Source organism: Leucopleurus acutus (assembly GCF_964270905.1).
Source record: "Leucopleurus acutus genome assembly, chromosome: 14".
Taxonomy (NCBI): domain Eukaryota; kingdom Metazoa; phylum Chordata; class Mammalia; order Artiodactyla; family Delphinidae; genus Leucopleurus; species Leucopleurus acutus.
Window position 1 is genome coordinate 70266801 of NC_139156.1, and position 27152 is coordinate 70293952.

Genomic DNA, 27152 nt, shown 5'->3' on the forward strand with positions numbered 1-27152 from the left:
AGGAAACAATTTATAAATCTAGTTCTGATCTGGTAATTTTCCATTACTACAGAAATGGAGAGGTTGAAGTACAGTTTTAATTCAAAAATAATGAAAAACCTAAAAGAAACTTTCCTTTGACTTCAGAGTTAATTATATTTTGTTACAAAATTGACTTCTCAGATTGTACCTTTCTTGACTTCACTTGGCCTTCTCGGGGTAACCATTGTCTCATGCAGTGGAAAGTTGTAGTCCAATATGTGCCGATTGACAAAAGTAGAGCCAGCCAAGGATGAAAATTTCATCGTGAATAATCTCAAATCTATCTACGTATCAATAGGAGTTGGTTTTAAAGCCTCCCAAATCAACTAAAAAGGTTTGGAATTAGCAAAAACAAAACAAGAAACTGACCTTGCAGAGAACGCTTATCTCAGAACATGTTTCCTCATCTATAAATTAAAGAGCAGATTATCTCTAGGATCTGAGTCTATCAATGTAAAACTTTTTAGCATTATCTGAGTTATTCTTTTGTTATTCATTTATTCATCAAATATTTTTCAATCACTTAGTGGGTACCAGGCAGTATTTTAGTTGATGTAAATAATGGGGGCAAGAATACCAAGTTGCTTGCTTTCATACCCTGCTGAGAGGAGATACTTATCTATACATTGTGTGAGCCCATAATGATAACAGTCCTAAAATTCATCTTGTGTTTTCTAATCCATTCCTTGTTTGGGAAGTGAAGTCCTGAGCACTATTATTGATACTTTGCCCATAGTGAGAAAAAAATTGCACGAACTTTCTGACATTATCAGAAACTTTGTTTACTCACTTTTTCTTTGACATACAGTTTTTTTTGGTTGAAAAAATTTCCCATTAGTTAAATTATTTTGGATGATAAAATATAGAGGTTAATTCAGATGATCTGTGTTTCATTTGCACCTTTTAAAAACCTCTCGTGTTGTAAAAATTTAGCGGTATTTATGGTTACCAGAGTTAACGGAGTGTACAGTGTTTATATACTATTGTATTATTTTCTATTAGAAGGATATAAATGACCCAGTTTGTCAGATTTTCTACATAGCTATTTTTGTTTGAAATGGTATCCTGGTATTATTAATAATTGTACCTATTCATCTGTAAAAATTTCAACTTATTTAAAAGTTGAATCCATTTTAATTCTATATACAAAAGGTAGTCAGAAATTTGTATTAAAATGGATTTGGGTGGAGGGAATCACAATTTCAGCAACAAGAATACTTCATATTTTATCATTCAGGTTTTTTTTTTTAATACAGCAATAGAGGGTTGTCCCCCCAGCCCTCCATCTCTGAGTCAGCTTTCATTTAGTCTGAAAGAAGCATATCAAAGATTCTTCTGAGAGCTTAAGTCATTCTCTGCTAGTGATAATAAACTTTATATTTAAAGAGGTTGATTACATGTTATCAGGCTCCAAAGATGCCATTTAGGCAGCATTTTTAAATACTGTATAAGTAATTACTTTAAAAAGTTAATTCACAAAGTTTATTACCAAGGAGTATAAAGTATAAAGGAGTATAAAAAGACCCTATTATGATAAAATTACAGTGTCGGCCATAAGTGTTAACAATCCTCTGAAGACACTCGCATTCCTGCTTTTTAAAAAATGACAGGATAGACTGTCTCTAAGTTATCAATCCTTATATTTTGGGATACTTGAAAATTTCAAAGTTATGTTGCTACTTTATATAGCATACATTTTTTCTCAAGTGATTTTTGAATAGGAGTTCCTTCCTTCAGAAAAGAACTTCTTATGTAGCCTGTATGGTGTTCACCTGCCCATATTTACCTGTTTTTCAGGGAGTGAACAACTTTTCTTCCAAACTCTTTCCAACTTCTATAATGTCCACATAGACATCATTAAATGTGTATTTTGGTGTGTGACTCTGCACACAGACTTTCTTCACTCTAAACTCAATGAAGTGAAGAATTTCTTCCCACTCTGAATTAGCTTTTGTAACTGCTAGCCAAGTATTCTTCTACACGCATTACAGTAAGCTTAACCATACTGCTGTAGAGCTGCTCTAGCCGATACAGTAGCCACTAGCCACCAGTGGCTGTTAGGCACTTAGGATGTGGCCAGTCCAAGTTGAGATATGTTGTAAGTATAAAATACAGACTGGATTTTGGCGGCGTAGTGTGAAAAAAGAATGTAAAGTATCTCAAATTTTTCTTATCAATTACATGTTAAAATAATACTTTGAATATATGGGTTACAAAAAACACATTATTTTAAAATAATATATTAATTAATTAGTACATAATTATTTTCACCAGTTTCATTTTACCCTTTTTAATGTGGTTACTAGAAAATCTTAAGTTACTTACATGGCTCACATTATATTTCTAACGAACAGCATTGCTGTAGAAAATGTCATGTCAATCATTATCCAGGCAGCCAAATCACTATCTTTGCTTAATAGATAGGTCTATTCCAGACTTTCTTTTCCACGATTCCTTGGAAACTACATGTAGTTGCTCGCTTATCATGTGACTTAGCAGTGCCTGTGTGTGACTTGGGAATAGTCTCTTCTACACATAGACACAAGAAGGATCACACAATGTCATACCTAGTACCACTCAGAAAAAAGGTTTAGACTATCAACGTGTATGAAACCATTGCCTTTGTTGTAAAACGTTGCATTCATCATTTAAAAAAATAATTTTTACCATTATAAAGGTTATATTACTTTATGGATCTTTACCTATGAGCTTTGTAAATGAATGTTACATATGAAATAAGTGTTAATGATGAAAGCCTAATTGTTTACTGTAGTAAACATTAAGTTATGGTTTTATTGCTTTAACTGATAACACTGTATACTATGCATGAGTATTAGAATAAGAAACATACTTTACTGATTCTTCTGTTTTATTACTGTTGACAACACAGTTAACATAACTCAGAGTTATAACATACTGTACTTGTTTTATTGCAAATTTTAAGACGTATATAAAAGACAGCAAACTCCTACTTAAACTAAGAGATAGAGACAGAGATTATGTTTTAATCTCATGTAATTTAACATAAGTGCTATATGTAGTATACTTTGAAATATTACTCAGTATTTTTAATATCAAGCATTTTTAAAATAACCTTCTAGATATGAGCTTGAATATTGAAAATCTCAAAATTACATATTTTAAATTTCAGACGATCAGCAATAAGATTGTAATTGCATCTGGTATAAATATGGTAGCTAAGCAATAAAACATTTATTCGATCATTACAGAAATAGTCTCTTGTAAAACAACAGTTTTGTCTTAATATTTAGGAAACCAGAATTCGGGCAATGGATAAGGATAAAAAGAAAAGAATCCATAATTTCTCTGTCATCAACCCTGTTGCTGGACAGGCTACAACTCATATTTTTGCAGCTGACAACAGAGAAGATCTTCAGAAGTGGATGGAAGCCTTCTGGCAGCATCTCTTTGATCTTAGTAAGTTGACATTTGGATTTTCTAGTAGTATATTCATGTCGCATGAAGGGCTGTACATAGCAATCTAAATATTAAGATTATATTATAATTTTATAGCTTGTATCAAGAATTTGTTATGCTCTTGAATAAAATGGTAGTATATCATCAGTGCATTGATGCTTTTTTCTCTCCATCTTTCCCCAGTGCATGACTGATTATAGTATAGTATACCTTTGAATTCCTAGTATACTTACCTGTTACTTTTAAGTTCTGGTCTCTAAAACAACTAGACCACATTTTTTCAAAATATTCGGTCAAACTACTTAAGGCAGTGTGTTTGATCAAAGGAATAATAAACTACATGAGGAGTAAAAAACTTCTCTAGGGTAGTGATGATCATAAAATATTGAAATGTTCAAAAGGAGATTCATTTTTATGTAGGCTTCTGTTAACTCTCAATTCATTATTATATCATTTTGGACATCATCCAAAGAGTTTTTTTTTTTTAACTGCACATATGGTTTTTCAGTTTCAATAATACAGTTCAATGGCATGGATTATAAAAACAATGTGATAGTAATGTAATAGAGTCCTAGTATGTAAAATATGTGAAGTTCTAATATTCTCAATTTAAGGAGGAATTTTATCAACAGGAAAATATTAAAATTGTATATTGAAGATGTAGACTATTGATAATGGCTGTTTCTAAGCAAACTAAGCCTACTGTAGATTCAATCAGAATTTTATGTCTTTAGAATACTTTTCTACAGAACTGAAAAGTAGAGCCATTTCCAAACAATAGAAAGTTATTTCTGCAACTCCTAGAAATAATCCTGGAGATATTTTAGGACATTTTAGGAGCTGTTACCGAGAACTCTAAAAACAGTTAATATCTGCAGTCCTCAGATTAATTTTTATAAGCCTTCTCTGATCCATGGCCTGGTCAGTTATTACACTGATGGTTGAGGAGGGGGAAGAAAAGGGATCTAAATTTATTGATTACCTTCCACATACCATATGGCTTCATTTATTTTTCATAACAACCCAGTGAGGTAGAAATTTTTTCCCACTGCTCTAAAGATGAGAAAATTGAGGCCTGAAAAGGTTACAGGTTTATTGCAGGGAACCAGAGGACTCTCTGCATGGCTTTCTTGGATTCTTTATAACTTGTTTTCCTTAAATACTGTCCTTTGACACTCAGTAGATATTTAAATATTTCTTCCAGGCTTATTAGCATGCGCTACATTTCTTTATTTTAAAATTTCAGCTGATCTTAGGTGTGTAACTTAAAAGACAGCAACTTCCTTTCATTTGCTGATCGCAGCTAAAATTTTAACCGCTTTCCTAAATGCTCTGATTTAGAGAGTCTGTCTTATAAAAAAGACTGTGTTACTTTTAGAAATGATTCTGGCATTTTATAATTTTTATGTAGACAAAAACAGGAAGGAGGAGTAAAGGAAAGTAAAAATGCCAGAATATTATAGTCTGGATATCAACTACTATTAGATGATCTCATGTTTTCATTCCCCAAATTATGTAAAATAATTTATCATGCTAAAAGAGGGACTTAGAGGGATAAGAATCTCATGACATTTTTATAGTGTCAAAGTAATAAGAAAGTGATGACGACTAGGTTCTCAGGTCTGGCTACTTTTTTAGTATTTAATGCTTTGGGGATAAAATCTGCCAATCTGTCTAATTTTTAAAGTATAAATTCTATTACATTTGCTGTTTAGAATTCATTGTGTAAGATATGAAGGTATGAAGCAAAGATGGAAGGGTTTATACTATCCTGAAGATTGACTTGTACTTTAAAATTTTTACCCTCCTAGTGATAAGTGTAGCCTCTTGTGATCTTAGGTGAAATATGATGTGTAGAACAAAGTAGAGGATAGATATCCAGGGCAGAATAAAGTAACAGTAATTTAGTACTTAGAACAAATTTCAATTCCTTGACTTAGCTTAAGAGTATAAAATCGTGAGGGTGAGATAACTGTAAATCATGAGAAAACACTAATGGAACTCGGTGTGTTTAGCCGGTGGAAGAACAGCCTAAGGAGTGAAGGTTAGGAGGCAAGGGGGAGGTAATAGCTAATTTTTAATATTGGAGAGCTAACAAACATGTAAAAGAGGAATGACACTTGCTTTGGATGATCAAATAGGGTAGAGCTAGGAATGGTGAGTCAAAGATAAATTTTTTCAAATATTTAATAATATAAATACTGAGTTAAATAAGCAGCTTAACTTGACTGGGAACATTGTAACAATAAATATGGTGGGAAGCATCTTCAATATACAGATTTTATGTGAACAAAATGTATCCATTTAATATTTCATGTTGGGCCTTTATTTTTATGTTAGCATATTAGTATTACATTTAACTGTGCATGGTAAAATTTATTTACTGGTAAAGTAAATGTTTAATTGTAACATCTTGACCAGTGAACATACCACATTTATACCTATGACTCTGTAATGCATGGGATAATGTGGCTTTATATTCCAGTTTTCAACATGATTAGTATTCTGCTATCAGTTTAACAATGAAGAGCTTTCATCTATCAATATAGAAAAAAATACTGCACTACATAACTTGTCTAAGGTTTGACAGAGAATTGTTTGCTGGTTTAAAGTGTTTCATTACCTTCCCAGTAGATAAGGCCTTTTTTTCCTGCCCCCAAGAAGGAAAGGCTGGCTTTTACATATTCATCTAAAAAAGTAGAAAGGTGGAATAAGTTATCGGATCTCAGATCCTACTAGATTTAAATTCTACAGGGCAACCTCTGAAGCCTCAAACTCAAGATTTTATTCCCTTTATAAATTGCTGTGTGAGTTATTTTGAAATTTTTACCATATTCTATACTTAGCATTGTAATAAAACATACTGAAAGGTTTTTTTCATGCTTCTTAACTATTTTTTATGTTTCTAAGCATACTGAAAGGTTTTTTTATGTTTCTTAACTATTAGGTGGTGGATTTTAAATTTATGCATATATTACCTTATTAACATGACAGTAAATTAGACTTAAATCAACAAAAATAGATAATTTGACTAAACATGAAGTGTCTTTAATTTTTAAGCCATGGAAAATAAGTTGGATATTGAATATGGAGGTTGAGAATTAATAAGAGAGAAATATAGATCATAAATCATTATAAAAAGGCACGTGTATATTACATTTACTTTTCTGCTAATGTAAGATAGAATATAAGAATGGTAAACCTCCATAACTTACTTTTATAATGAATATATAGACACATAGTTTTCTAGCACAGCTGTTACCCAGCGTGCAGGTCCACAATAAAGACGGAAAGGTTACATTTCTTTTACACCCACTCAGGAGAAATAAATCTGAGAATTTTATTTTGAGATGAACATAGTAAAACATAATTACAAGAAAAATTAATGTTGTCCACACTTTTGAATTTTAACTTAATTGAAACAACTTATTCAAGAGTATTTTTATTATTATTCTGAATGCGTAATGGCTTTATTTAACGTGTCCTTCCTAAAACAGATTAGATCCAGTTAGAATTTTGAGTGATCTGTCTTTATGGTAACAGGTTTTTATATATCCTAACTAAAATGAAAATACAGCATTTTTCTAGTTTCCTGATTTTTGAAAGGGCATGATAATCATCTTAAGAGATCATTTTTATATAAGCAACTCTTATTTCTTAATTAAAATTTTCAAAGTTAAAATCATTTTTGAGAACCACTACTCCTTATGTTTTTTCCTACTTCCTGCTAGGTAATTATATTTCAGTTAATTTTTACCTTTCAACTGTATTAAATACTGGATGTTTTTATTTAATATTTAAAATGAGAGAATTTATACAAACCTTTGCTGTAAATAGAGATTTTAGTTATTGACCATCTAGTGAAGTAGTATAATATTTAATAGCCTACAGATCTTAGCTTAATATCTGTTCATAGAGATTTATATTTAAAATAGAGTACTTTTATGCCTAGACTTAGACTTTGAAATCATGGAAAGTACTAGGATTTTATAGCTTCTTTAAGATAATGCTTTATAAATTCACTTACTTTTCAAATCAAAAAATGTGTTAATATCTGTTGAAAATTAAATGTACATCTTCACATTTATGTTTTAAACTAGCGTGCCTTTTTCTGTCTTTCTTAGGCCAATGGAAGCATTGTTGTGAAGAACTTATGAAAATTGAGAGTATGTCACCACGGAAACCACCTTTGTTCTTGACAAAAGAGGCAACCTCAGTCTACCATGATATGAGTAAGTGGGGTTTGTCTTTTCTAAGCTGCAGGGTAACAAAAACAACATTGTCCTTACTCAAGCAGCTTATTCTGTTGACATTAAAATGCTAAAATTTTCAGGGCACAGTCAAAATGAATGAAAAAAGACTATGATTATAGTCTAAGGAACTCATGTTTAATAGATGAATTAATACAAAATTAATGAATACACATTTTTCATAGTTTGAATGCTTAAGATCAAACAAAAATGTTAAGGCTTCAAAATGAATAAGGGTGCACTGAAAATAAATATTAGCTAAGTAGCTGATGAAAATTCTGAAATGTAAACTTGAGATTCTAAAATATAATTATGTTCAGTAATTTTTTTCCATATTTTATTAAATTTGTTTTAAAGTAGCATTGATAAATGAATATTAATAAATGGACCCTTTCATCTCAGGCCAAAAAATTGGTTAAGTTTAATACTTTGGAAAATTTAAAATTTCTAGACTCATTAATATTCCATTTTCCCACACTTTGAAGGTTATTTGTCTTTGTGGGATTGCCTCAGTGAATAGTGTTGTGAATAAGCACAAGTCAGAGCTAAATTCTGGTGTATTTTTCCACCAGTGTCCCTGCACTTACATATACCTTAAAATGTTGGATTTAAAATGAAACATTTGAGTTTACACATTTGAATATATCATGTAATAGACGTTTATCTGTGTTCTATTTTTCCCAAGGATCATAACCAAAGTGGTATTAAGGCTTCACTCTGTTTCCATGGGTTTTTTGTTTTGGATTTTTCCCCTATTACAGAGACTGCTGGTCTACAGGAAAGAATACTAATCCAGTTACATTTTCCCAGTTTACATATCAGGGTTTTATAAAAGGGAATCCACTCTTACCTAGAAGTCAGAATAGATTTTAAATGCAAGAAAAGATATTTTATAAATACTTAACCTGTAGAATTCAAAAAAATTCTGATGTAGCTCCACTCCTTTGAAAGCTGGATTTTACACATTTGTTTAGGAATATCTTTAAGTGTGTGTGTGTGTGTGTATGTGTGTGTGTGTGTGTGTGTGTGCAGTGCACAGTACATGATCTCCTTATTTTTTTATTTATTTATTTTTTTGCGGTACGCGGGCCTCTCACTGTTGTGGCCTCTCCCGTTGCGGAGCACAGGCTCCGGACGCGCAGGCTCAGCGGCCATGGCTCACGGACCCAGCCGCTCCGCGGCATGTGGGATCTTCCCGGACCGGGGCACAAACCCGCATCCCCTGCATCGGCAGGCGGACTCTCAACCACTGTGCCACCAGGGAAGCCCGATCTCCTTATTTTTTGGTTCCATTAGTTTGGTTATTTTTACAAGTAAACACATTAAAAAAAAAAAAAAACACTTGCTTATCCTAGTCTGTTTTTGATAACTATTTTTAGATAACATATTGTAATAACTTTCTTGGGCAAAGCATATACTGCTTTTGAATTTTTTTCCATGTATTTTTTCTTAAAATTATTACAGGCATTGATTCACCTATAAAACTTGAAAGTTTAACTGATATAATACAAAAAAAAATTGAACAGACAAATGGAGAGTTCCTTATTGGTCAGCATGAAGAATCCTCACCACCTCCTTGGGCCACACTCTTTGATGGTAATCACCAAGTTGTCATCAAGAAAAAGGTGTTATCTCCTGCAAGCAAGCAGTTACATGATGGGAAAGGGAAAAAGAGACGAGCTCCCCTTCCTCCTTCTGGTAAAGCTGCATTCAGCTTAAAAACACAGAGCAACACAGATCAATTGGTTAAGGACAACTGGGAAAAGACAAGTGTATCTCAGACCTCACCTTTGGATACCAAATTATCGACCCTAATGCATCACTTACAGAAACCAATGGCTGCTCCTCGAAAACTTCTTCCTGCCAGGAAAAATAGTTTAACTGATGGTGAGCACACAGACACTAAAACCAATTTTGAAGCCAAGCCAGTGCCAGCTCCACGGCAGAAATCTATCAAAGACATTTTGGACCCTAGATCATGGTTGCAGGCACACGTGTAGAAAACCCTTGATGTCTAAGACATTTAACAAAATCTGTAACTGTGAGGCTTAATTCAGAAGCACTATAGATGTAGTAATATGTAATTATGTAGGTAAATATGACAGTGATTTACATCAATAATTAATAAGCTATTAGTTGTAAAAAAATGTTTTATAATGAAGAAATGGATTTCTCTAGCAGAGTGCAGGAGGCAGTTTCTAGACAATATCCCAATTATTGGAAGGGTTAATTTATTCCTAAGTTAGTACCAGGCAGTGAACAAGCACTAGGCAGAAGAAAGCATTAAAATTTCTTCGGGGAGGGATTGTCTAGTAATTTAAAATGTGTTAAATAAGAGCCATGTTCTCACTGTGAGGATTTTAATACTAATGGAATGTTTCAAAAGTTTTATTCAAACCACAAATTATAAAATCCACCCAAGAAAATTTCTTCTTAGCATTCTGGAATTCTCATCTAATGGTCCACTGGCTCTCATCTATTGTTTAACTCACTACTTAACTCAGTGACCTTTCAGATTCCTGAGATACATTTTTGAATATTAAATTCTTCATTTTTAAAGGGAATATGTAATGTGCTGTTCAAAGTTGTTTCCTTGATGAGCCCTGAAATCCTGTTGACATTAACTCTCATAAGTAAAGCAAAACATTTTTTAGTTTAAGAAACAGGTAGATGAAATATACTTTACTTCCACTTTTCTATGCATGGTACTAATTTCTATTGTGACATTGGCATTTGGGGAAGTGAGTAGCTGATTAACACCTTAAGATTCATTCAGTACTTATTTAAAAAGCAGATGGCCGATTCAAAATATCAGAAAAGTTGGCCATGATAATAATTTTCAGAATTAATCCATCTAAAAAATTTTAATTAGATTTCCTTTTTCTAGTAAGGGTTCATGTCTGCTACTGATATTTGTCATTAAAAGTCATACTCTTTCAATAATGACATTGGAATCATTTCCATAGGAGGTAATTTCCATAGCAACTAATCATAGTGACACAAACAAGATTATGAAATCAAGTGATGAATAAATAGCAACAGAATGAATACCTCAAAGGAACAAAAAAATCCATTTTCTTAATAATTATGCTTCTTATAAACAACAGCTAGACAATCTTAAAAAATCTAATCAGAATTTCCAAGTAAAATAAAACAGTTTCCTTAAGGTGTCAGCAACAGCACTAAAAATCTCAATTCACACTGAACCCTAAATGTCATTGCAACAAATGAAAATATAAGAATTAAATTACTGCCCTGTGTATAATCTCTAGAGATCTTTTTAAAGCTTGTAAGAACTCTATTTGGATCAGAACTACATTATTTTAAAGTAAAATGAACACTTGACAAAAAATAACATTAATTTAAATGGAGCCTTTCATTATTTTTAGATAGCAGAGTCTTTTTTCATTTATGTAGAATGATGTAACTGCCAGGTTACTTTTGTGTTTACCCAGGACTCCTAGTAAGAATTGGGACTCAAGGGAGTAATGATACAAAAGGTCTCTTGTGACTGGCGACACCAGGATAGACATAGCATTTGATGAGAAGGAAATCCTATATGCTTGCCTGATAGAATTTAGAGACAATCAAGTGTATGAAAACCTAAAAAGGTAGGATTAATTTGTTTTTTCTAACTAGAAGGCTCTCGTAAATCTCAGTTGTGATTGCCGATTCAGTAAATGACATTAAAAATCTAATGGATATTATTTTTGTTTATTTTTTAAACCTCACTAATGTTTTTGACAGCATTTTAACCGTCGTTGCCACTAAATTATTGAGCTAGAAGATGCTGCAGGAAAAATTGTTTCTGAAACTGGCATCTAAGCATTCTTGTATTTTTGGGTTTTTTTAGTTAAAGCCTTCCTTAGAACAAACCAGTGTTAAAACTTCTAAATTATATGCTTGTCATTTCTCCTTATGCATATTATATCAAGAAGGATTTAAGTTGTACAGGAAACAGAATTTGTTCTTAGAGAAATTACCTAGCAGTTGTGCCCTTAGGGGGCACTTTGAAACAAGCCTGAAGCCCATCTTCCTAGAAACATTTAGGCGAAGCCTGACCAAGGACCACCTTCCCCCAAAATTATTTAGGCTGTTTCTGGGGTCCCATCTTAACTGTATGTTACAAAGCCTTTAAAATCCGACTGTAGTCTTCAGCTGTACTTCTTTTGACATGGTACTCATTAGATGTTAGTTCTCCCCACTCTCCACTCCCCTCGAAAGGTATAATAAAAAGTTAAGGATCCTTCCCTCCTTCCTTCCCTCCCTCTCCCTTCCTTCCACAGTTAAACAAAAATCTAAAAATACTGAGTTAAACACTTTGTCAAGGAGTTTGTCAAAAGAACTATTTGTTTTCTCATTTCCTAAACCGGAAGTTTATGACAGAGAAAAATATACCATGTAATAAAAACATTTCAGCTTTTTATGAGCTGGCTTTTTACATTCCTTGTTTGTCCTTTTCATTTGTTTCTTGATATATGAAGACTAATAAACTTGAAACAAGGAGTTAGCTGTCAGATCTTGATAATAATGTTATAATTGGAGATACATAATAGAAAGAATAGGTATTTTATTATAATTCAGATGATCTGATAATAATAGCTTAGAAAATTACATTTCAAGCTCTGGGATATAAATTACTTAAAACATCATTAAGATAGTATTTTAATTGCTGCAAAGTAATGAGCTTTTTATTTAAACATCTTGCAAGGACAAAGAAAGCATTTTGTTACTATAAATGCACACCTCCTAAGGTAAACAGTCTTTAAAAATATCAGACATGCCAACTCGTGGTTAGTTTTGTTAAATCCTCCCTAATTGTCTGCAGTGCCCCCCTGACTTCTTTTAAATGGACGTGCATGTATGTGGAAAACTAAATCCATTTATTATAAATGCCTTATCTTTACCCTTTAGGTTCCTACTAAATGTATTTTACCGGGTACTGTTTATTAAAATGGAAGCTTCCTTGATTTAGAGACAGTTCATGTAAGGTAGGTAAGCAGTCAAGTATTTCTTTAGGCTTATGTTCAGCTCCTCAGCCACCTACTGAGAAGTTAATTAATTCAGTACAAAATGAAATTATAGGGCAGTTTGGTGCAGTTTATGTTAAATGCCATTTGAATGTAATCACCTGTGTTACCTTGAACGAGGAACAACCATACTAGATAGAGATAGAATGCTGCACCATGAGCAAGAGAAGTGCTTTGGCAGGAAAAATATCGGGCCCTGTGGTTAGAATTTATCAAAACTCATTGTCTTTTTAAAGAGTGAATTATTGAGCAGTAATTAAACTTTAACTGATGACCATTTATATTCTCATAGTTGTCTTTGGTGTTCTATTAGTCTTAAACTATAATGTAGATAGAGTTGACTTTTTGCATTTACATTTCAAAGACATTACTATTTGTAAATGTTTACATGTTTATGTGTAACTGCTTCATTGCTAATAATAGTTATAATTAAAATGATTTATTCTGTATCATGCATATTCTAAGTTAATACTAGAAAAGTGTTACCTTTGATTTTTTTTTTTTTTTTTTTTTTTTTTTTTTTTTTGCGATACGCGGGCCCCTCACTGCTGTGGCCTTTCCCGTTGCGGAGCACAGGCTCCGGACGCACAGGCTCAGCGGCCATGGCTCACGGGCCCAGCCGCTCGGCGGCATGTGGGATCTTCCCAGACCGGGGCACAAACCCGTGTCCCCTGCATCGGCAGGCGGACTCTCAACCACTGCGCCACCAGGGAAGCCCCTTTGAATTTTTAAGAGACGAGACTTCAGTTGAAAATACGGTCAGATATGTTATTTTCTATGACATGCTTATATCATTGGCATTGTTTATAATTTTTATTTTTAATTAAATGCGGGTCAAGCTTCTGGATTAGAAAGTATTATATCATGGATACATATATATATTTTTTTAAGTATTAGAGATTGATAAGGAAGCCAAGGTCATGTGATGAAAACTTCTATATTTTAGAAGAAGTGATTCATGAAAGCATTTTCTAGATTTTTCCTTTAGGTACCCCCTCTGGGCTATAGACTGGTAGAAGTAAACAGTGTTGTGAAATCAGGTTAAACAGAGAAAGACATACTACCCGGCAGCTGGTGCTAATTATTGTAAAACTAATATTCACAAGCCTTGGTATAACTTACATTTATTACAATGTTGTACATAATCCTCTTACACTGTATTCTTCTGAAAATCCATTGAAGTATCCTTAGTTTTTAGGTTAGTGGTGCATAATTTCCCCAGAGCTTAAGTTACTCTGATAATAAATTAGGGACCTAGGATACTCAGTTGCTGTTAGCCACAAGGAGACTCATTTTAATGCACCTCCCTCAGTACTTAATTTATTCCCATGGAGCACCTCAGGGAAGAGGGAGAGAAATGAGCAATCCTGGCTCAAATATATTATTTCAGCATTTTACTTCTAAATCTGTAATGTGACCAGAAATATTTAACATTCCTTTTTAGAAGAAACATCCCTTTCTCTAAGGAGAGAGGACTGCTAATCAATGTGCTCACAGAAGCAAAATACCTTAAGTTTCCAATAACATAAATTTAACTATTAAAGAAATATTAACATTTTTATTTATCTCAAGATAGGAAAAAATACCAATCCTGGCATGTTTGATAGGCAAAGTCATTCCAAATCTTGGTAAAATTGTGTTTTAAATTGCAGCAATTTGCTTTGAGAGATGTGGTAATCTCTTAATGTAACTACTAAAGGAGAGATAGACTGAAAAGATCTTATATATACATAATTATGCTGTATCATAAACATGTTGCAAGATATCCAAATAGATCATTTTGCTGAAAATGAATACTTTTCTGAGTGTTGTATCAAGATATATTTTATTTTTGTTTACTCAAAAGAAGACAATTTTGTGTGTGTGTGAATGGATATATTTTTGTTGAATTTAGCCAACTGAGAAACATATTTTCAACTTAATTAGTTGCAGCAATTTTAATTTTACCTTAAAGGGGAGAAAAAGTATCAAGAGTTATCCATCTATTCACCTTAAGTATTAAAACATATGTTTTATATTTATTACATATAAAAGTAGAAGTATATACATACATGTACCCTGTCAAATCTTCAATCCAGATATTTTCAATTAATTTTAAAAGATTCCTTTAAAATGTGCTGCCAGTGCTAGCAGAGTCAAAGTCCAAACCTCTTTCCACAGTTCGCAGGAAACATCACAACCCAGCTTCAACTGCCCTACCCTTCTAGGCGCTTTCCTCTTATGGCTCTCATCTTTTGGACGTTGCCTCAACAATCTGTGCTGTTTCTACTTGCTCTTCATTTCTTATGCTGTCCTCTCTTTGCCTAGAATATCTTTTCTGCTCCTCTTCTTCATGCATTCTCCTCTCAACCCACAGTCAACAAATTTTATTCATTCTTCAAAATGGTAGCACCACTAAATTCACAAAGACTTTGTACCCTCCTCAACCTCTCCATCTAGGTGAAGTTATACTCCTTCCTCGTGCTTTATATGTACCTCTATTTATAGCCTGAAGTCCTTGTTTGTATTTTTGTATTCCCCTATGTATTAATTTTATGAATTTGTTGCTCCTGCGTAACAAATTACCATCAACTTAGAACAACACCCTTTCATTATCTCACATTTCTTTGGAATAGAAGTCTGGATGGGCTTCAGTGGGTTCTCTGCTTAGGATCCCACAAGGCTTATATCACAGTGTCAGCCAGGCTAGGCTCTCATCTGGAGGCTCTGGGAAAATCCGCTTCCAGTCTTTCTTAGGTTGTCAGCAAAATTCAGTTTCTCATGCTTGTTGATTGGCCAAGGGTCACTCTCCTGGAGACCACCCTCCAGTCCTTGTACGTGGCCCCCTCAATCTTCAAAGCCAGTAATAGCTCATTAAACCTGACACATCCAAATTCTCCTTAAGGAGGATTTGAATCTGTCTGACTTTTCTATCCACAATCAACTGGAGAAAACTGCCTTTTAAGGGCTCATGTGATTAGATGTAGCCCACCAGGATAATCTCCCTTTTGATTAATTCCAGGTCCACTGATAAGTAACCTTAATTACATCTGGAAAAATCTCTTTTGACTATAATGTAACATAGTCATAGGCATGATATCATATTCATAGGACAGGAGATCTTGGGGGCCATTTAAAAATTCTGCCACCTACCGCAAGTTAGATTTTTCAAGGGCAGGGAGCGTGTGTTATTTGACTTTTAACCCTGTCATAATAGTAATGAGGGAGGATTATTGTGTATTTATTATGTGTAAGGTATTGTGCTAAACACATGAATTAACTCATTTAATCCTTAAAATAGTCCTCCTAGTAACCCCACTAAACAGATGTAATGTAGGAGACTTGCCCTGGGTCACACTGCGTGGTAGTTAAGAGTGTGATTTCTGGAATTAGACCTTGATTAAATTCTAGCTCTGCCATGACGTAGCTGTGTGATAGTGCTGTTTTTTTTTTTTTTTAACCTCATCTAAGTTTGGGGTTTTTTTTGGTGTTTTTTTTTTTTACATCTTTAAGCTAGAAATAGTACTCACCTCATAGGATAGTTGTGATTACTCAAAAAGATAACGCATGTAACACATAGCCCAGGGCCTTCAATTGTTTTTATGACCTGACATGTAGCATGAAACAAATGTGTGGTATGTGTATATACATACATATATATCCTTAAAAGAAATTATAACCCTTGTCCCATTTTTATTTTTTGCTTGATGAGAACATACTGGAATTACAGTACATAAGAATTTAAGAGATACTTAAGATATGTCCATATACTCACTGTCCTAATATAAGAACCCTATGTTATGCACTCCTGGGGTTTATAAGATTAAGAAGAATACTTGGGCTTCCCTGGTGGCACAGTGGTTGAGAGTCCGCCTGCCGATGCAGGGGACACAGGTTCGTGCCCCGGTCCGGGAGGATCCCACGTGCCGCGGAGCGGCTGGGCCCGTGAGCCATGGCCGCTGAGCCTGCGCTTCCGGAGCCTGTGCTCCGCAACGGGAGAGCCCACAACAGTGAGAGGCCCGCGTACCACAAAAAAAAAAAAAAAGAAGAAGAAGAAGAAGAAGAAGAATACTTATTCTGGAGAAGTTCACATTGTAGTTGGTGGGATCAACTGTATTAGAGAATATTGATATGGATTACTGCTTAAACTTGACTCCTGTATATATAACATAGATATATCTGTATACAGACATTTAAAACAATCCCTACCTACCATCAGTGAACTTAAAAAATTAGTTGAAAAGGTTAAATAATACATAAAATAACAGTGGGCAATATAAAAAGCAGTCAGTGTAACACAATTAAGCATCTGATTTTAAGTGCTATGAGAGATCTGTGAGGGGTATGAGAACTTTTACACAGCAATTTTTCGACAAGAGCAAAAGGCCTTGTATCTTTTTACTACTAAAATGATGAATTAAGCAGTGCAAAATTATATACTATGAATATCTTTGCTGTGAGAACAAGTCATAATAGGAAGATTTTTCAAATCTAGGGGAAATAAGTGAAATAGAAGTCAATTTATCCAACAGGCTCCTGGAAGAGTTTAATTTTATACCATTCAAATTTAAGGGAGATTAGTAGTCATGGAAGTCTGTGGAAAGGAGTGGATTGGATAGGCAGTTAGCCTATTGTTAAGAATCAACAAGAAGATTAGCATGGCTGAAGTAAAAGTGGCAGGAGGGGAAAGGTAGGGTATGTTGGACCACATGCAGGACCTTAATGCCAGTTCAAAAAAATAAGTTAAACTAAGTAGGACAACAGGACTAGAGTTGGCAGAGTTAGTGGAAAGAGCACGCAGCTTACGAATTGGGAGAATTGGATTCTAGTCCCTGGTTTACAATTAACTAGCCATCTTGCCTTGGGTAAGCTATTATTTACCAGTTCAACTTCATTATCAGTAGAACCACTGAAATGGCTGTTGGTGTTTGTCTCGAGCTCATCTAGAGAGCCCTAGGTTCCTGAGTTGATGCCCTTAGAGTCTGCAACCAGTGGGGGTGATGCCAAGTGAGTGAGTCTCTGGGGCTCCCTCTCCTAAACCTCCTGAATCAGCTAGAGCAGCTCCAAGTTGATCTGTTTAATTTTAAACCCCATGAGGTAGTATTATAATAGCCACCGTTTTACAGATGAGCAGTTTGAGGCACAGAACAGTTAAGTAACTTGCCCAAGGTCTCATGGTGAATGAGACAGGATTTGAAAGTAATCAGTCATCATCCAAAGTGAGTGATCAACCTCCTCATTGTACTACAACCTCTAATAAACGTGAAATAACAAAAAAACATTGAGAGCAAGTTTTGCCAGCCTAGCCTGAAAACTGTTTTTCCCTAGTGATGTGATCACTTGGAGTATCTCTTTGTATTAAAGCCCCCCATGAAAATCGGTTTCATTCACAGTTACATCCAGCCTGTACTATTCTGGGCATCATGTCTGGCCCTGGAAGGTATTTGGGAGGGGAGGTTTGGGTATATGTAAACCTGACTCTACTAGCAGGCCGTGGAGAGCATTATAATAGAAATATGAAAGGGAGGAAGAGATAAATTCCATCCAGGAACATCTGGGAGGATGGGTATTTGAGCCAGGCTTGAAGTATGAGTTGATTTTTATTAATTACATTTCTTTTTGGTAAAAAAGCAACAGGTGATAACTTAAGCAAAAGCAACAATAGCAAAACTGGTGGGGGACTTTATTGAAAGGCTGTTAGAATCATCCAGAGGAATGAAGGGGGCCTAAGGAAGGTTGGACAGGACAAGTCAGGGTCCTCAGCAACATAAAGATTGAAAGAATAAAGTTTTATTCTCCTAGAGTAGTGACTACATCAACATATTAAAACTTTTTAATATTGGGGTGAAAACATGAATCACAGAACTTAACATCTAGAACTGTGGTTCTAAATCAGGAGTAATTTGTGTTCACCATGGAATATTTGGCAGTGTCTGGAGACATTTTTGATTGCCCCGACGGAGGTTCAGAGTGCTGCTTGAATCTGGTAGGAAGAGACCAGGGACGCTGCTAAGTCTTGTAGGATTGGGCTCTGCAGATATGGGAGAGGGCATTCCGAACAGGGAACAGAAAGAGCAGTGGAGCAGGAGGATCATCGTGGTTTAAAATATGTCCACAGATTCTTTCACACTTCTTCAAACGTAGAACGTAATTCTCCTCCCGTTGAATTGGGACTTAGGGATTCACTTCTAATGAATAGAGTATGGTGGAAATGATGCCGTGTGACTTGTGAGGCTAAGATATGAAGGAGAGTTTATACCTAAGCACTCTGTCTTGGATCACTGACTTTGAGGGAAGCCAGCAACTACACTCCCATCAGTCCTGGAAGAGACCCATGTGGAGAGAAACTGAGACCTCTGCCCCACAACCAGCACCAACTTTCGAATGAGCACTCAGAAGCGGATCCACAAACCTAGGCATGATGGCAGCCTCTGGAGAAATTCCAAGCCAGAACCACCAAGCTAAACACCTCCTAAATTCTTGACCTGCAGAAATTGATAATAAGATAATAAATATTTATTATTATTATTTTTTAACATCTTTATTGGAGTATAATTGCTTTACAATGGTGTGTTAGTTTCTGCTTTATAACAAAGTGAATCAGCTATACATATGCATACATCCCAATGTCTCCTCCCTCTTGCATCTCCCTCCCACCCTCCCTATCCCACCCCTCTAGGTGGTCACAAAGCAGCGAGCTGATCTCCCTGTGCTATGCGGCTGCTTCCCACTAGCTATCTGTTTTACATTTGGTAGTGTGTATATGTCCAAGCCACTCTCTCACTTCATCCCAGCTTCCCCTTCCCCTTCCCCGTATCCTCAAGTCCATTCTCTACATCTGCGTCTTTATTCCTGTCCTGCCCTTACGTTCTCCGGAACCTTTTTTTTTTTTTTTAGATTCCATATATATGCGTTAGCATATGGTATTTGTTTTTCTCTTTCTGACTTACTTCACTCTGTATAACAGACTCTAGGTCCATCCACCTCACTACAAATAACTCAATTTCGTTTCTTTTTATGGCTGAGTAAAAATAGTCCATTGTATACATGTGCCACATCTTCTTTATCCATTCATCCGATGATGGACACTTAGGTTGCTTCCATGTCTTGGCTATTGTAAATAGAACTGCAATGAACACTGTGGTACATGACTCTTTTTGAATTATGGTTTTCTCAGGGTATAAGCCCGGTAGTGGGATTGCTGGGTCGTATGGTAGTTCTATTTTTAGATTTTTAAGGAACCTCCATAGTGGCTGTATCAATTTACATTCCCACCAACAGTGCAAGAGGGTTCCCTTTTCTCCACACCCTCTCCAGCATTGATTGTTTGTAGATTTTTGATGATGGCCATTCTGACGGGTGTGAGGTGATAACTCATTGTAGTTTTGATTTGCATTTCTCTAATGATTAGTGATGTTGAGCATCCTTTCATGTGTTTGTTGGCAATCTGTATATCTTCTTTGGAGAAATGTCTCTTTAGGTCTTCTGCCCATTTTTGGATTGGGTTTGTTTTTTTGATACTGAGCTTCATGAGCTGCTTGTAAATTTAGGAGATTAATCCTTTGTCAGTTGCTTCATTTGCAAATATTTTCTCCCATTCTGAGGGTTGTCTTTTCGTCTTGTTTATGTTTTCCTTTGCTGTGCAAAAGCTTTGAAGTTTCGTTAGGTCCCATTTGTTTATTTTTGCTTTTATTTCCATTTCTCTAGGAGGTGGATCAAAAAGGATCTTGCTGTGATTTATGTCATAGAGTGTTCTGCCTATGTTTTCCTCTAAGAGTTTTATAGTGTCTGGCTTTACATTTAGGTCTTTAACCCATTTTGAGTTTATTTTTGTGTATGGTGTTAGGGAGTGTTCTAATTTCATTCTTTTACATGTAGCTGTCCAGTTTTCCCAGCAACACTTATTGAAGAGGCTGTCTTTTCTCCATTGTGTATTCTCGCCTTCTTTATCAAAAATAAGGTGACCATATGTGCATGGGTTTATCTCTGGGCTTTCTATCCTGTTCCATTGATCTCTATTTCTGTTTTTGTGCCAGTACCATACAGTCTGGTTTACTGTAGCTTTGTAGTATAGTCTGAAGTCTGGGAGCCTGATTCCTCCATCTCCGTTTTTCTTTCTCAAGATTGCTTTGGCTATTTGGGGTCTTTTGTGTTTCCATAGAAATTGTGAAATTTTTTGTTCTAGTTCTGTGAAAAATGCCATTGTTTGATAGGGATTGCATTGAATCTGTAGATTTCTTTGGGTAGTATAGTCATTTTCACAATGTTGATTCTTCCAATCCAAGAACATGGTATATCTCTCCATCTGTTTGTATCATCTGTAATTTCTTTCATCACTTTCTTACAGTTTTCTACATACAGGTCTTTTGTCTCCTTAGGTAGGTTTATTCCTAGGTATTTGATTCTTTTTGTTGCAATGGTAAATGAGAGTGTTTCCTTAATTTCTCTTAGATTTTTCATCATTAGTGTATAGGAATGCAAGAGATTTCTGTGCATTAATTTTGTATCCTGCTACTTTACCAAATTCATTGATTAGCTCTAGTAGTTTTCTGGTAGCATCTTTAGGATTCTCTACGTATAGTATCATGTCATTTGCAAACAGAGACAGCTTTACTTCTTCTTTTCTGATTAGGATTCCTTTTATTTCTTTTTCTTCTCTGATTTCTGTTGCTAAAACTTCCAAAACTATGTTGAATAATAGTTGTGAGAGTTGGCAACCTTGTCTTGTTCCTGATCTTAGAGGAAATGGTTTCAGTTTTTCACAATTGAGAACGATGTGGGCTGTGGGTTTGTCATATATGGCCTTTATTATGCTGTGGTAAGTTCCCTCTATGCCTACTTTCTGGAGGGTTTTTATCATAAATGGGTGTTGAACTTTGTCAAAAGCGTTTTCTTCATCTACTGAGATGATCATATGTTTTTTTCTCCTTCAGTTTGTTAATATGTTGTATCACAGTGATTGATTTGCGTATATTGAAGAATCCTTGCATTCCTGGGATAAACCCCACTTGATCCTGGTGCTGTTGGATTCTGTTTGCTAGTATTTTGTTGAGGATTTTTGCATCTATGTTCATCAGTGATACTGGCCTGTAGTTTTCTTTCTTTGTGACGTCTTTGTTTGGTTTTGGTATCAGGGTGATGGTGGCCTCGTAGAATGAGTTTGGGAGTGTTCCTCCCTCTGCTCTATTTTGGAAGAGTTTGAGAAGGATGGGTGTTAGCTCTTCTCTAAATGTTTGATAGAATTCGCCTGTGAAGCCATCTGGTCCTGAGCTTTCGTTTGTTGTAAGATTTTGAATCACAGTTGTAATTTCATTGCTTGTGATTGGTCTGTTTATATTTTCTATTTCTTCCTGGTTCAGTTGTGGAAGGTTGTGCTTTTCTAAGAATTTGTTCATTTCTTCCAGGTTGTCCATTTTATTGGCATATAGTTGCTTGTAGTAATCTCTCATGATCTGGCTAATGGTTTATCAATTTTGTTTATCTTCTCAAAGAACCAGCTTTTAGTTTTATTGATCTTTGCTATTGTTTTCTTCATTTCTTTTTCATTTATTTCTGATTTGATCTTTATGATTTCTTTCCTTCTGCTAACTTTGAGGTTCTTTTGTTCTTCTTTCTCTAATTGCTTTAGGTGTAAGGTTAGGTTGTTTATTTGAGATGTTTCTTGTTTCTTGAGGTAGGATTGTATTGTTATAAACTTCCCTCTGAGAACTGCTTTTGGTGAGTCCCATAGGTTTTGGGTCATCGTGTTTTCATTGTCATTTGTTTCTAGGTATTTTTTGATTTCCTCTTTGATTTTTTCAGTGATCTCTTGGTTATTTAGTAGCATATTGTTTAGCCTCCATATGTTTGTATGTTTTTTTTTTGTTTTTTTTTTTGTTTGTTTGTTTTTTTGCGGTACGCGGGCTTCTCACCGCTGTGGCCTCTCCCGTTGCGGAGCACAGGCTCCGGACGCGCAGGCTCAGCGGCCATGGCTCACGGGCCCAACCACTCCGCGGCATGCGGGATCCTTCCGGACCAGGGCACGAACCCGTGTCCCCTGCATCGGCAGGCGGACTCTCAACCCCTGCGCCACCAGGGAAGCCCCATATGTTTGTATGTTTTACAGATTTTTTCCTGTAATTGATATCTAGTCTCATAGCATTGTGGTCAGAAAAGATACTTGATATGATTTCAATTTTCTTAAATTTACCAAGGCTTTATTTGTGACCCAAGATATGATCTATTCTGGAGAATGTTCCATGAGCACTTGAGAAGTGTATTCTGTTATTTTTGGATGGAATGTCCTATAAATATCAATTAAGTCCATCTTGTTTAATGTATCATTTAAAGCTTGTGTTTCCTTATTTATTTTCATTTTGGATGATCTGTCCATTGGTGAAAGTGGGGTGTTAAAGTCCCCTACTATGATTGTGTTACTATTGATTTCCCCTTTTATGACTGTTAGCATTTGCCTTATGTATTGAGGTGCTCCTATGTTGGGTGCATAAATATTTACAATTGTTATATCTTCTTCTTGGATTGATCCCTTGATCATTATGTAGTGTCCTTCTTTGTCTCTTGTAATAGTCTTTATTTTAAAGTCTATTTCGTCTGCTATGAGAATTACTACTCCAGCTTTCTTTTGATTTCCATTTGCATGGAATATCTTTTTCCATCCCCTCACTTTCAATCTGTATGCGTCCCTATGTCTGAAGTGGGTCTCCTGTAGACAGCATATATATGGGTCTTGTTTTTGTATCCATTCAGCCAGTCTATGTCTCTTGGTTGGAGCATTTAATCCATTTACATTTAAGGTAGTTATTGATATGTATGTTCCTATTACCATTTTCTTAATTGTTTGGGGTTTGTTATTATAGGTCTTTTCCTTCTCTTGTGTTTCCTGCCTAGAGAAGTTCCTTTAGCATTTATTGTAAAGCTGGTTTGGTGGTGCTGAATTCTCTTAGCTTTTGCTTGTCTGTAAAGGTTTTGATTTCTCTGTTGAATCTGACTGAGATCCTTTCTGGGTAGAGTAATCTTGGTTGTAGGTTTTTCCCTTTCATCACTTTAAGTATGTCCTGCCACTCCCTTCTGGCTTGCAGGGTTTCTGCTGAGAGATCAGCTGTTAACCTTATGGGGATTCCCTTGTATGATATTTGCTGCTTTTCCCTTGCTGCTTTCAATGTTTTTCCTTTGTATTTAATTTTTGATAGTTTGATTAATATGTGTCTTGGCATGTTTCTCCTTGGATTTATCCTGTATGGGACTCTGTGCACTTCCTGGACTTGATTGACTGTTTCCTTTCCCATGTTAGGGAAGTTTTCTACTATAATCTCTTCAAATATTTTCTCAGACCCTTTCTTTTTCTCTTCTTCTGGGACCCCTACAATTGTAATGTTGGTGCATTTAATGTTGTCCCAGAGGTCTCTGAGACTGTCCTCAATTCTTTTCATTCTTTTTTCTTTATTCTGCTCTGTGGTAGTTATTTCCACTATTTAATCTTCCAGGTCACTCATCCGTTCTTCTGCCTCAGTTATTCTGCTATTGATTCCTTCTAGAGAATTTTTAATTTCATTTATTGTGTTGTTCATCATTGTTTGTTTGCTCTTTAGTTCTTCTAGGTCCTTGTTAAACGTTTCTTGTATTTTCTCCATTTTATTTCCAAGATTTTGGATCACGTTTACTATCATTACTCTGAATTCGTTTTCAGGTAGACTGCCTATTTCCTCTTCATTTGTTAGGCCTGGTGGGTTATTACCTTGCTTCTTCATCTGCTGTGTGTTTCTCTGTCTTCTCATTTTCTTAACTTACTGTGTTTGGGGTCTCCTTTTCACAGACTCTAAGTTCATAGTTCCCGTTGTTTTTGGTGTCTGCCCCCAGTGGGTAAGGTGGGTTCAGTGGGTTGTGTCAGCTTCCTGGTGGAGGGGACTGGTGCCTGTGTTCTGGTGGATGAGGCTGGATCTTGTCTTTCTCGTGGGCAGGACCATGTCCCTTGGTGTTTTGGGGGTGTCTGTGACCTTATTATGAATTGAGGCAGCCTCTCTGCTAGTGGGTGGGGTTGTGTTCCTGTCTTGCTCATTGTTTGGCATAGGGTGTCCAGCACTGTAGCTTGCTGGTTGTTGAGTTGAGCTGGGTTTAGCGTTGAGATGGAGATCTCTGGGAGAGTTTTCGCCGTTTGATATTACGTGGAGCCGGGAGGTCTCTGGTGGACCAGTGTCCTGAACTCAGCTCTCCCACCTCAGAGGCACAGGACTGACACCGAAGTGGGGCACCAAGACCCTGTCAGCCACACGGCTCAGCAGAAAAGGGAGGAAGGAGGGAGGAAGGAAGCAAGGAAGGAAGGAAAAATTAATAAAATAAAAAAGGGCTTCCCTGGTGGCACAGTGGTTGAGAGTCCACCTGCCAATGCAGGGGACGCAGGTTCGTGCCCCGGTCCGGGAGGATCCCACATGCTGTGGAGTGGCTGGGCCCGTGAGCCATGGCCGCTGAGCCTGCGCATCCGGAGCCTGTGCTCCGCAATGGGAGAGGCCACAACAGTGAGAGGCCCGTGTACCGCAAAAAAAATAAATAAATAAAAATAAAATAAAATTTAAAAATTATTAAAAATTTTTTAAAATTGAAAAGTAATTTAAAGAAAAGAGAGAAGAGATCAACCAAACCAAAAAAACAAATCCACCAGTGATAACAAGCGCTAAAAAACTATACCAAAAAAACAGGCAGAACCCTAGGAGAAATGGTAAAAGCAAAGCTATACAGACAAAATCACAAGAAAGTCCATCGCCTCAATTTGGGATGATTCGTTGTCTATTCATGTATTCCACAGATGCAGGGCACATCAAGTTGATTGTGGAGATTTAATCCGCTGCTCCTGAGGCCACTGGGAGAGATTTCTGTTTCTCTTCTTTGTTCGCACAGCTCCAGGGGCTCAGCTTTGGATTGGCCCCGCCTCTGCGTGTAGGTCGCCTGAGGGCATCTGTTCCCGCTCAGACAGGACGGGGTTAAAGGAGCAGCTGATTTGGGGGCTCTGGCTCACTCAGGCCAGGGGGAGGGAGGGTTACAGAAGAATGTGGGGTGAGCCTGGGGCAGCAGAGGCCAGCATGATGTTGCAACAGCCTGTGGCGCGCCATGTGTTCTCCTGGGGAAGTTGTCCCTAGATCACGGGACCCTGGCAGTGGTGGGCTGCACAGGCTCCCCGGAAGCGGGGTATGGATAGTGACCTGTGCTCGCACACAGGCTTCCTGGTGGCTGTAGCAGCAGCCGCCTTAGCGTTTCATGCCAGTGTCTGGTGTCCGCGCTCACAGCCACGGCTCGTGCCCGTCTCTGGAGCTCCTTTAAGCAGCGCTCTTAATCCCCTCTCCTCGCGCACCAGGAAACAAAGAGGGAAGAAAAAGTCTCTTGCCTCTTCGGCAGATCCAGACTTTTTCCCGGACGCCCTCCCGGCTAGCTGTGGCACACTAACCCCTGCAGGCTGTGTTCACGCCGCCAACCCCAGTCCTCTCCCTGCGCTCCGACCGAAGCCCGAGCCTCAGCTCCCAGCCCCGCCTGCCCCGGTGGGTGAGCAGACAAACCTCTCGGGCTGGTGAGTGCTGGTAAGCGCCAATCCTCTTTGCGGCAATCTCTCCGCTGTTCCCTCCGCACCCCTGTTGCTGCGCTTTCCTCCGCAGCTCCGAAGCTTCCCCCCACTCCCACCACCACCCCCCCTCCCCGTCTCCGCCAGTGAAGGGGCTTCCTAGTGTGTGGAAACCTTTCCTCCTTCACAGCTCCCTCCCACTGGTGCAGGTCCCGTCCCTATTCTTTTGTCTCTGTTTATTCTGTTTTCTTTCGCCCTACCCAGGTACGTGGGGAAGTTTCTTGCCTTTTGGGAAGTCTGAGGTCTTCTGACAGCCTTCAGTAGGTGTTCTGTAGGAGTTGTTCCACGTGTAGATGTATTTCTGATGTATTTGTGGGGAGGAAGGTGATCTCCGCGTGTTACTCTTCCGCCATCTTGAAAGTCTCTCAAATGTTTATTATTTTAACCAGTAGGTTTTGGGCTATTGGTTTCCATGGCAGTATATATTTTTAAAAAGCATAAAAATATAGGGTATGCCAAGGGCTTGAAATGGTTTAATTGTGTATGGTTGGGAATTAGTGAGAAATAAGGTTGACTAGGCAGGTGAACTCAGGTCATGGAAGGCCTTGAATGTCAGGCTGAAGAATTTACCTTTTGTTTGGTAGCTGAAGAAATCTGCCATATGGGCGTAGTATATCCAGATCACATCTGGCTTATTCTCTGTTAGAGTAGCAAGGGAAGAAGTAACTACAATTAGTATTGGGGTTCACGCACATCATTAAATTGTCTCTAGAAGAAAAACAACCTATAAATGTCACCACTACATGTTAAGTTCATGGAGGGAAGGGACCATTTTATCTGTCATGCTTTGTCAATATAAAGGTACTGAGAAGATCAAGTCTCTCCTGG

At 36.7% G+C, this 27152-nt stretch overlaps 1 protein-coding gene across 1 annotated transcript in view; it reads left to right on the forward strand.

The window, feature by feature from the left end:
• RTKN2 (rhotekin 2) overlaps positions 1-9709 on the forward strand; it is a gene marked incomplete at both ends in the record, with an annotated part of 76903 nt that extends 67194 nt beyond the window's left edge. Inside the window, 3 exons of the mRNA XM_082854707.1 lie at positions 3294-3459; positions 7584-7691; positions 9174-9709. Of these exons, the coding sequence (XP_082710833.1) occupies positions 3294-3459; positions 7584-7691; positions 9174-9709 (810 nt within the window). The remainder of the gene's footprint in view (positions 1-3293; positions 3460-7583; positions 7692-9173) is intronic.
• Between the last annotated feature and the right edge of the window lie 17443 nt (positions 9710-27152).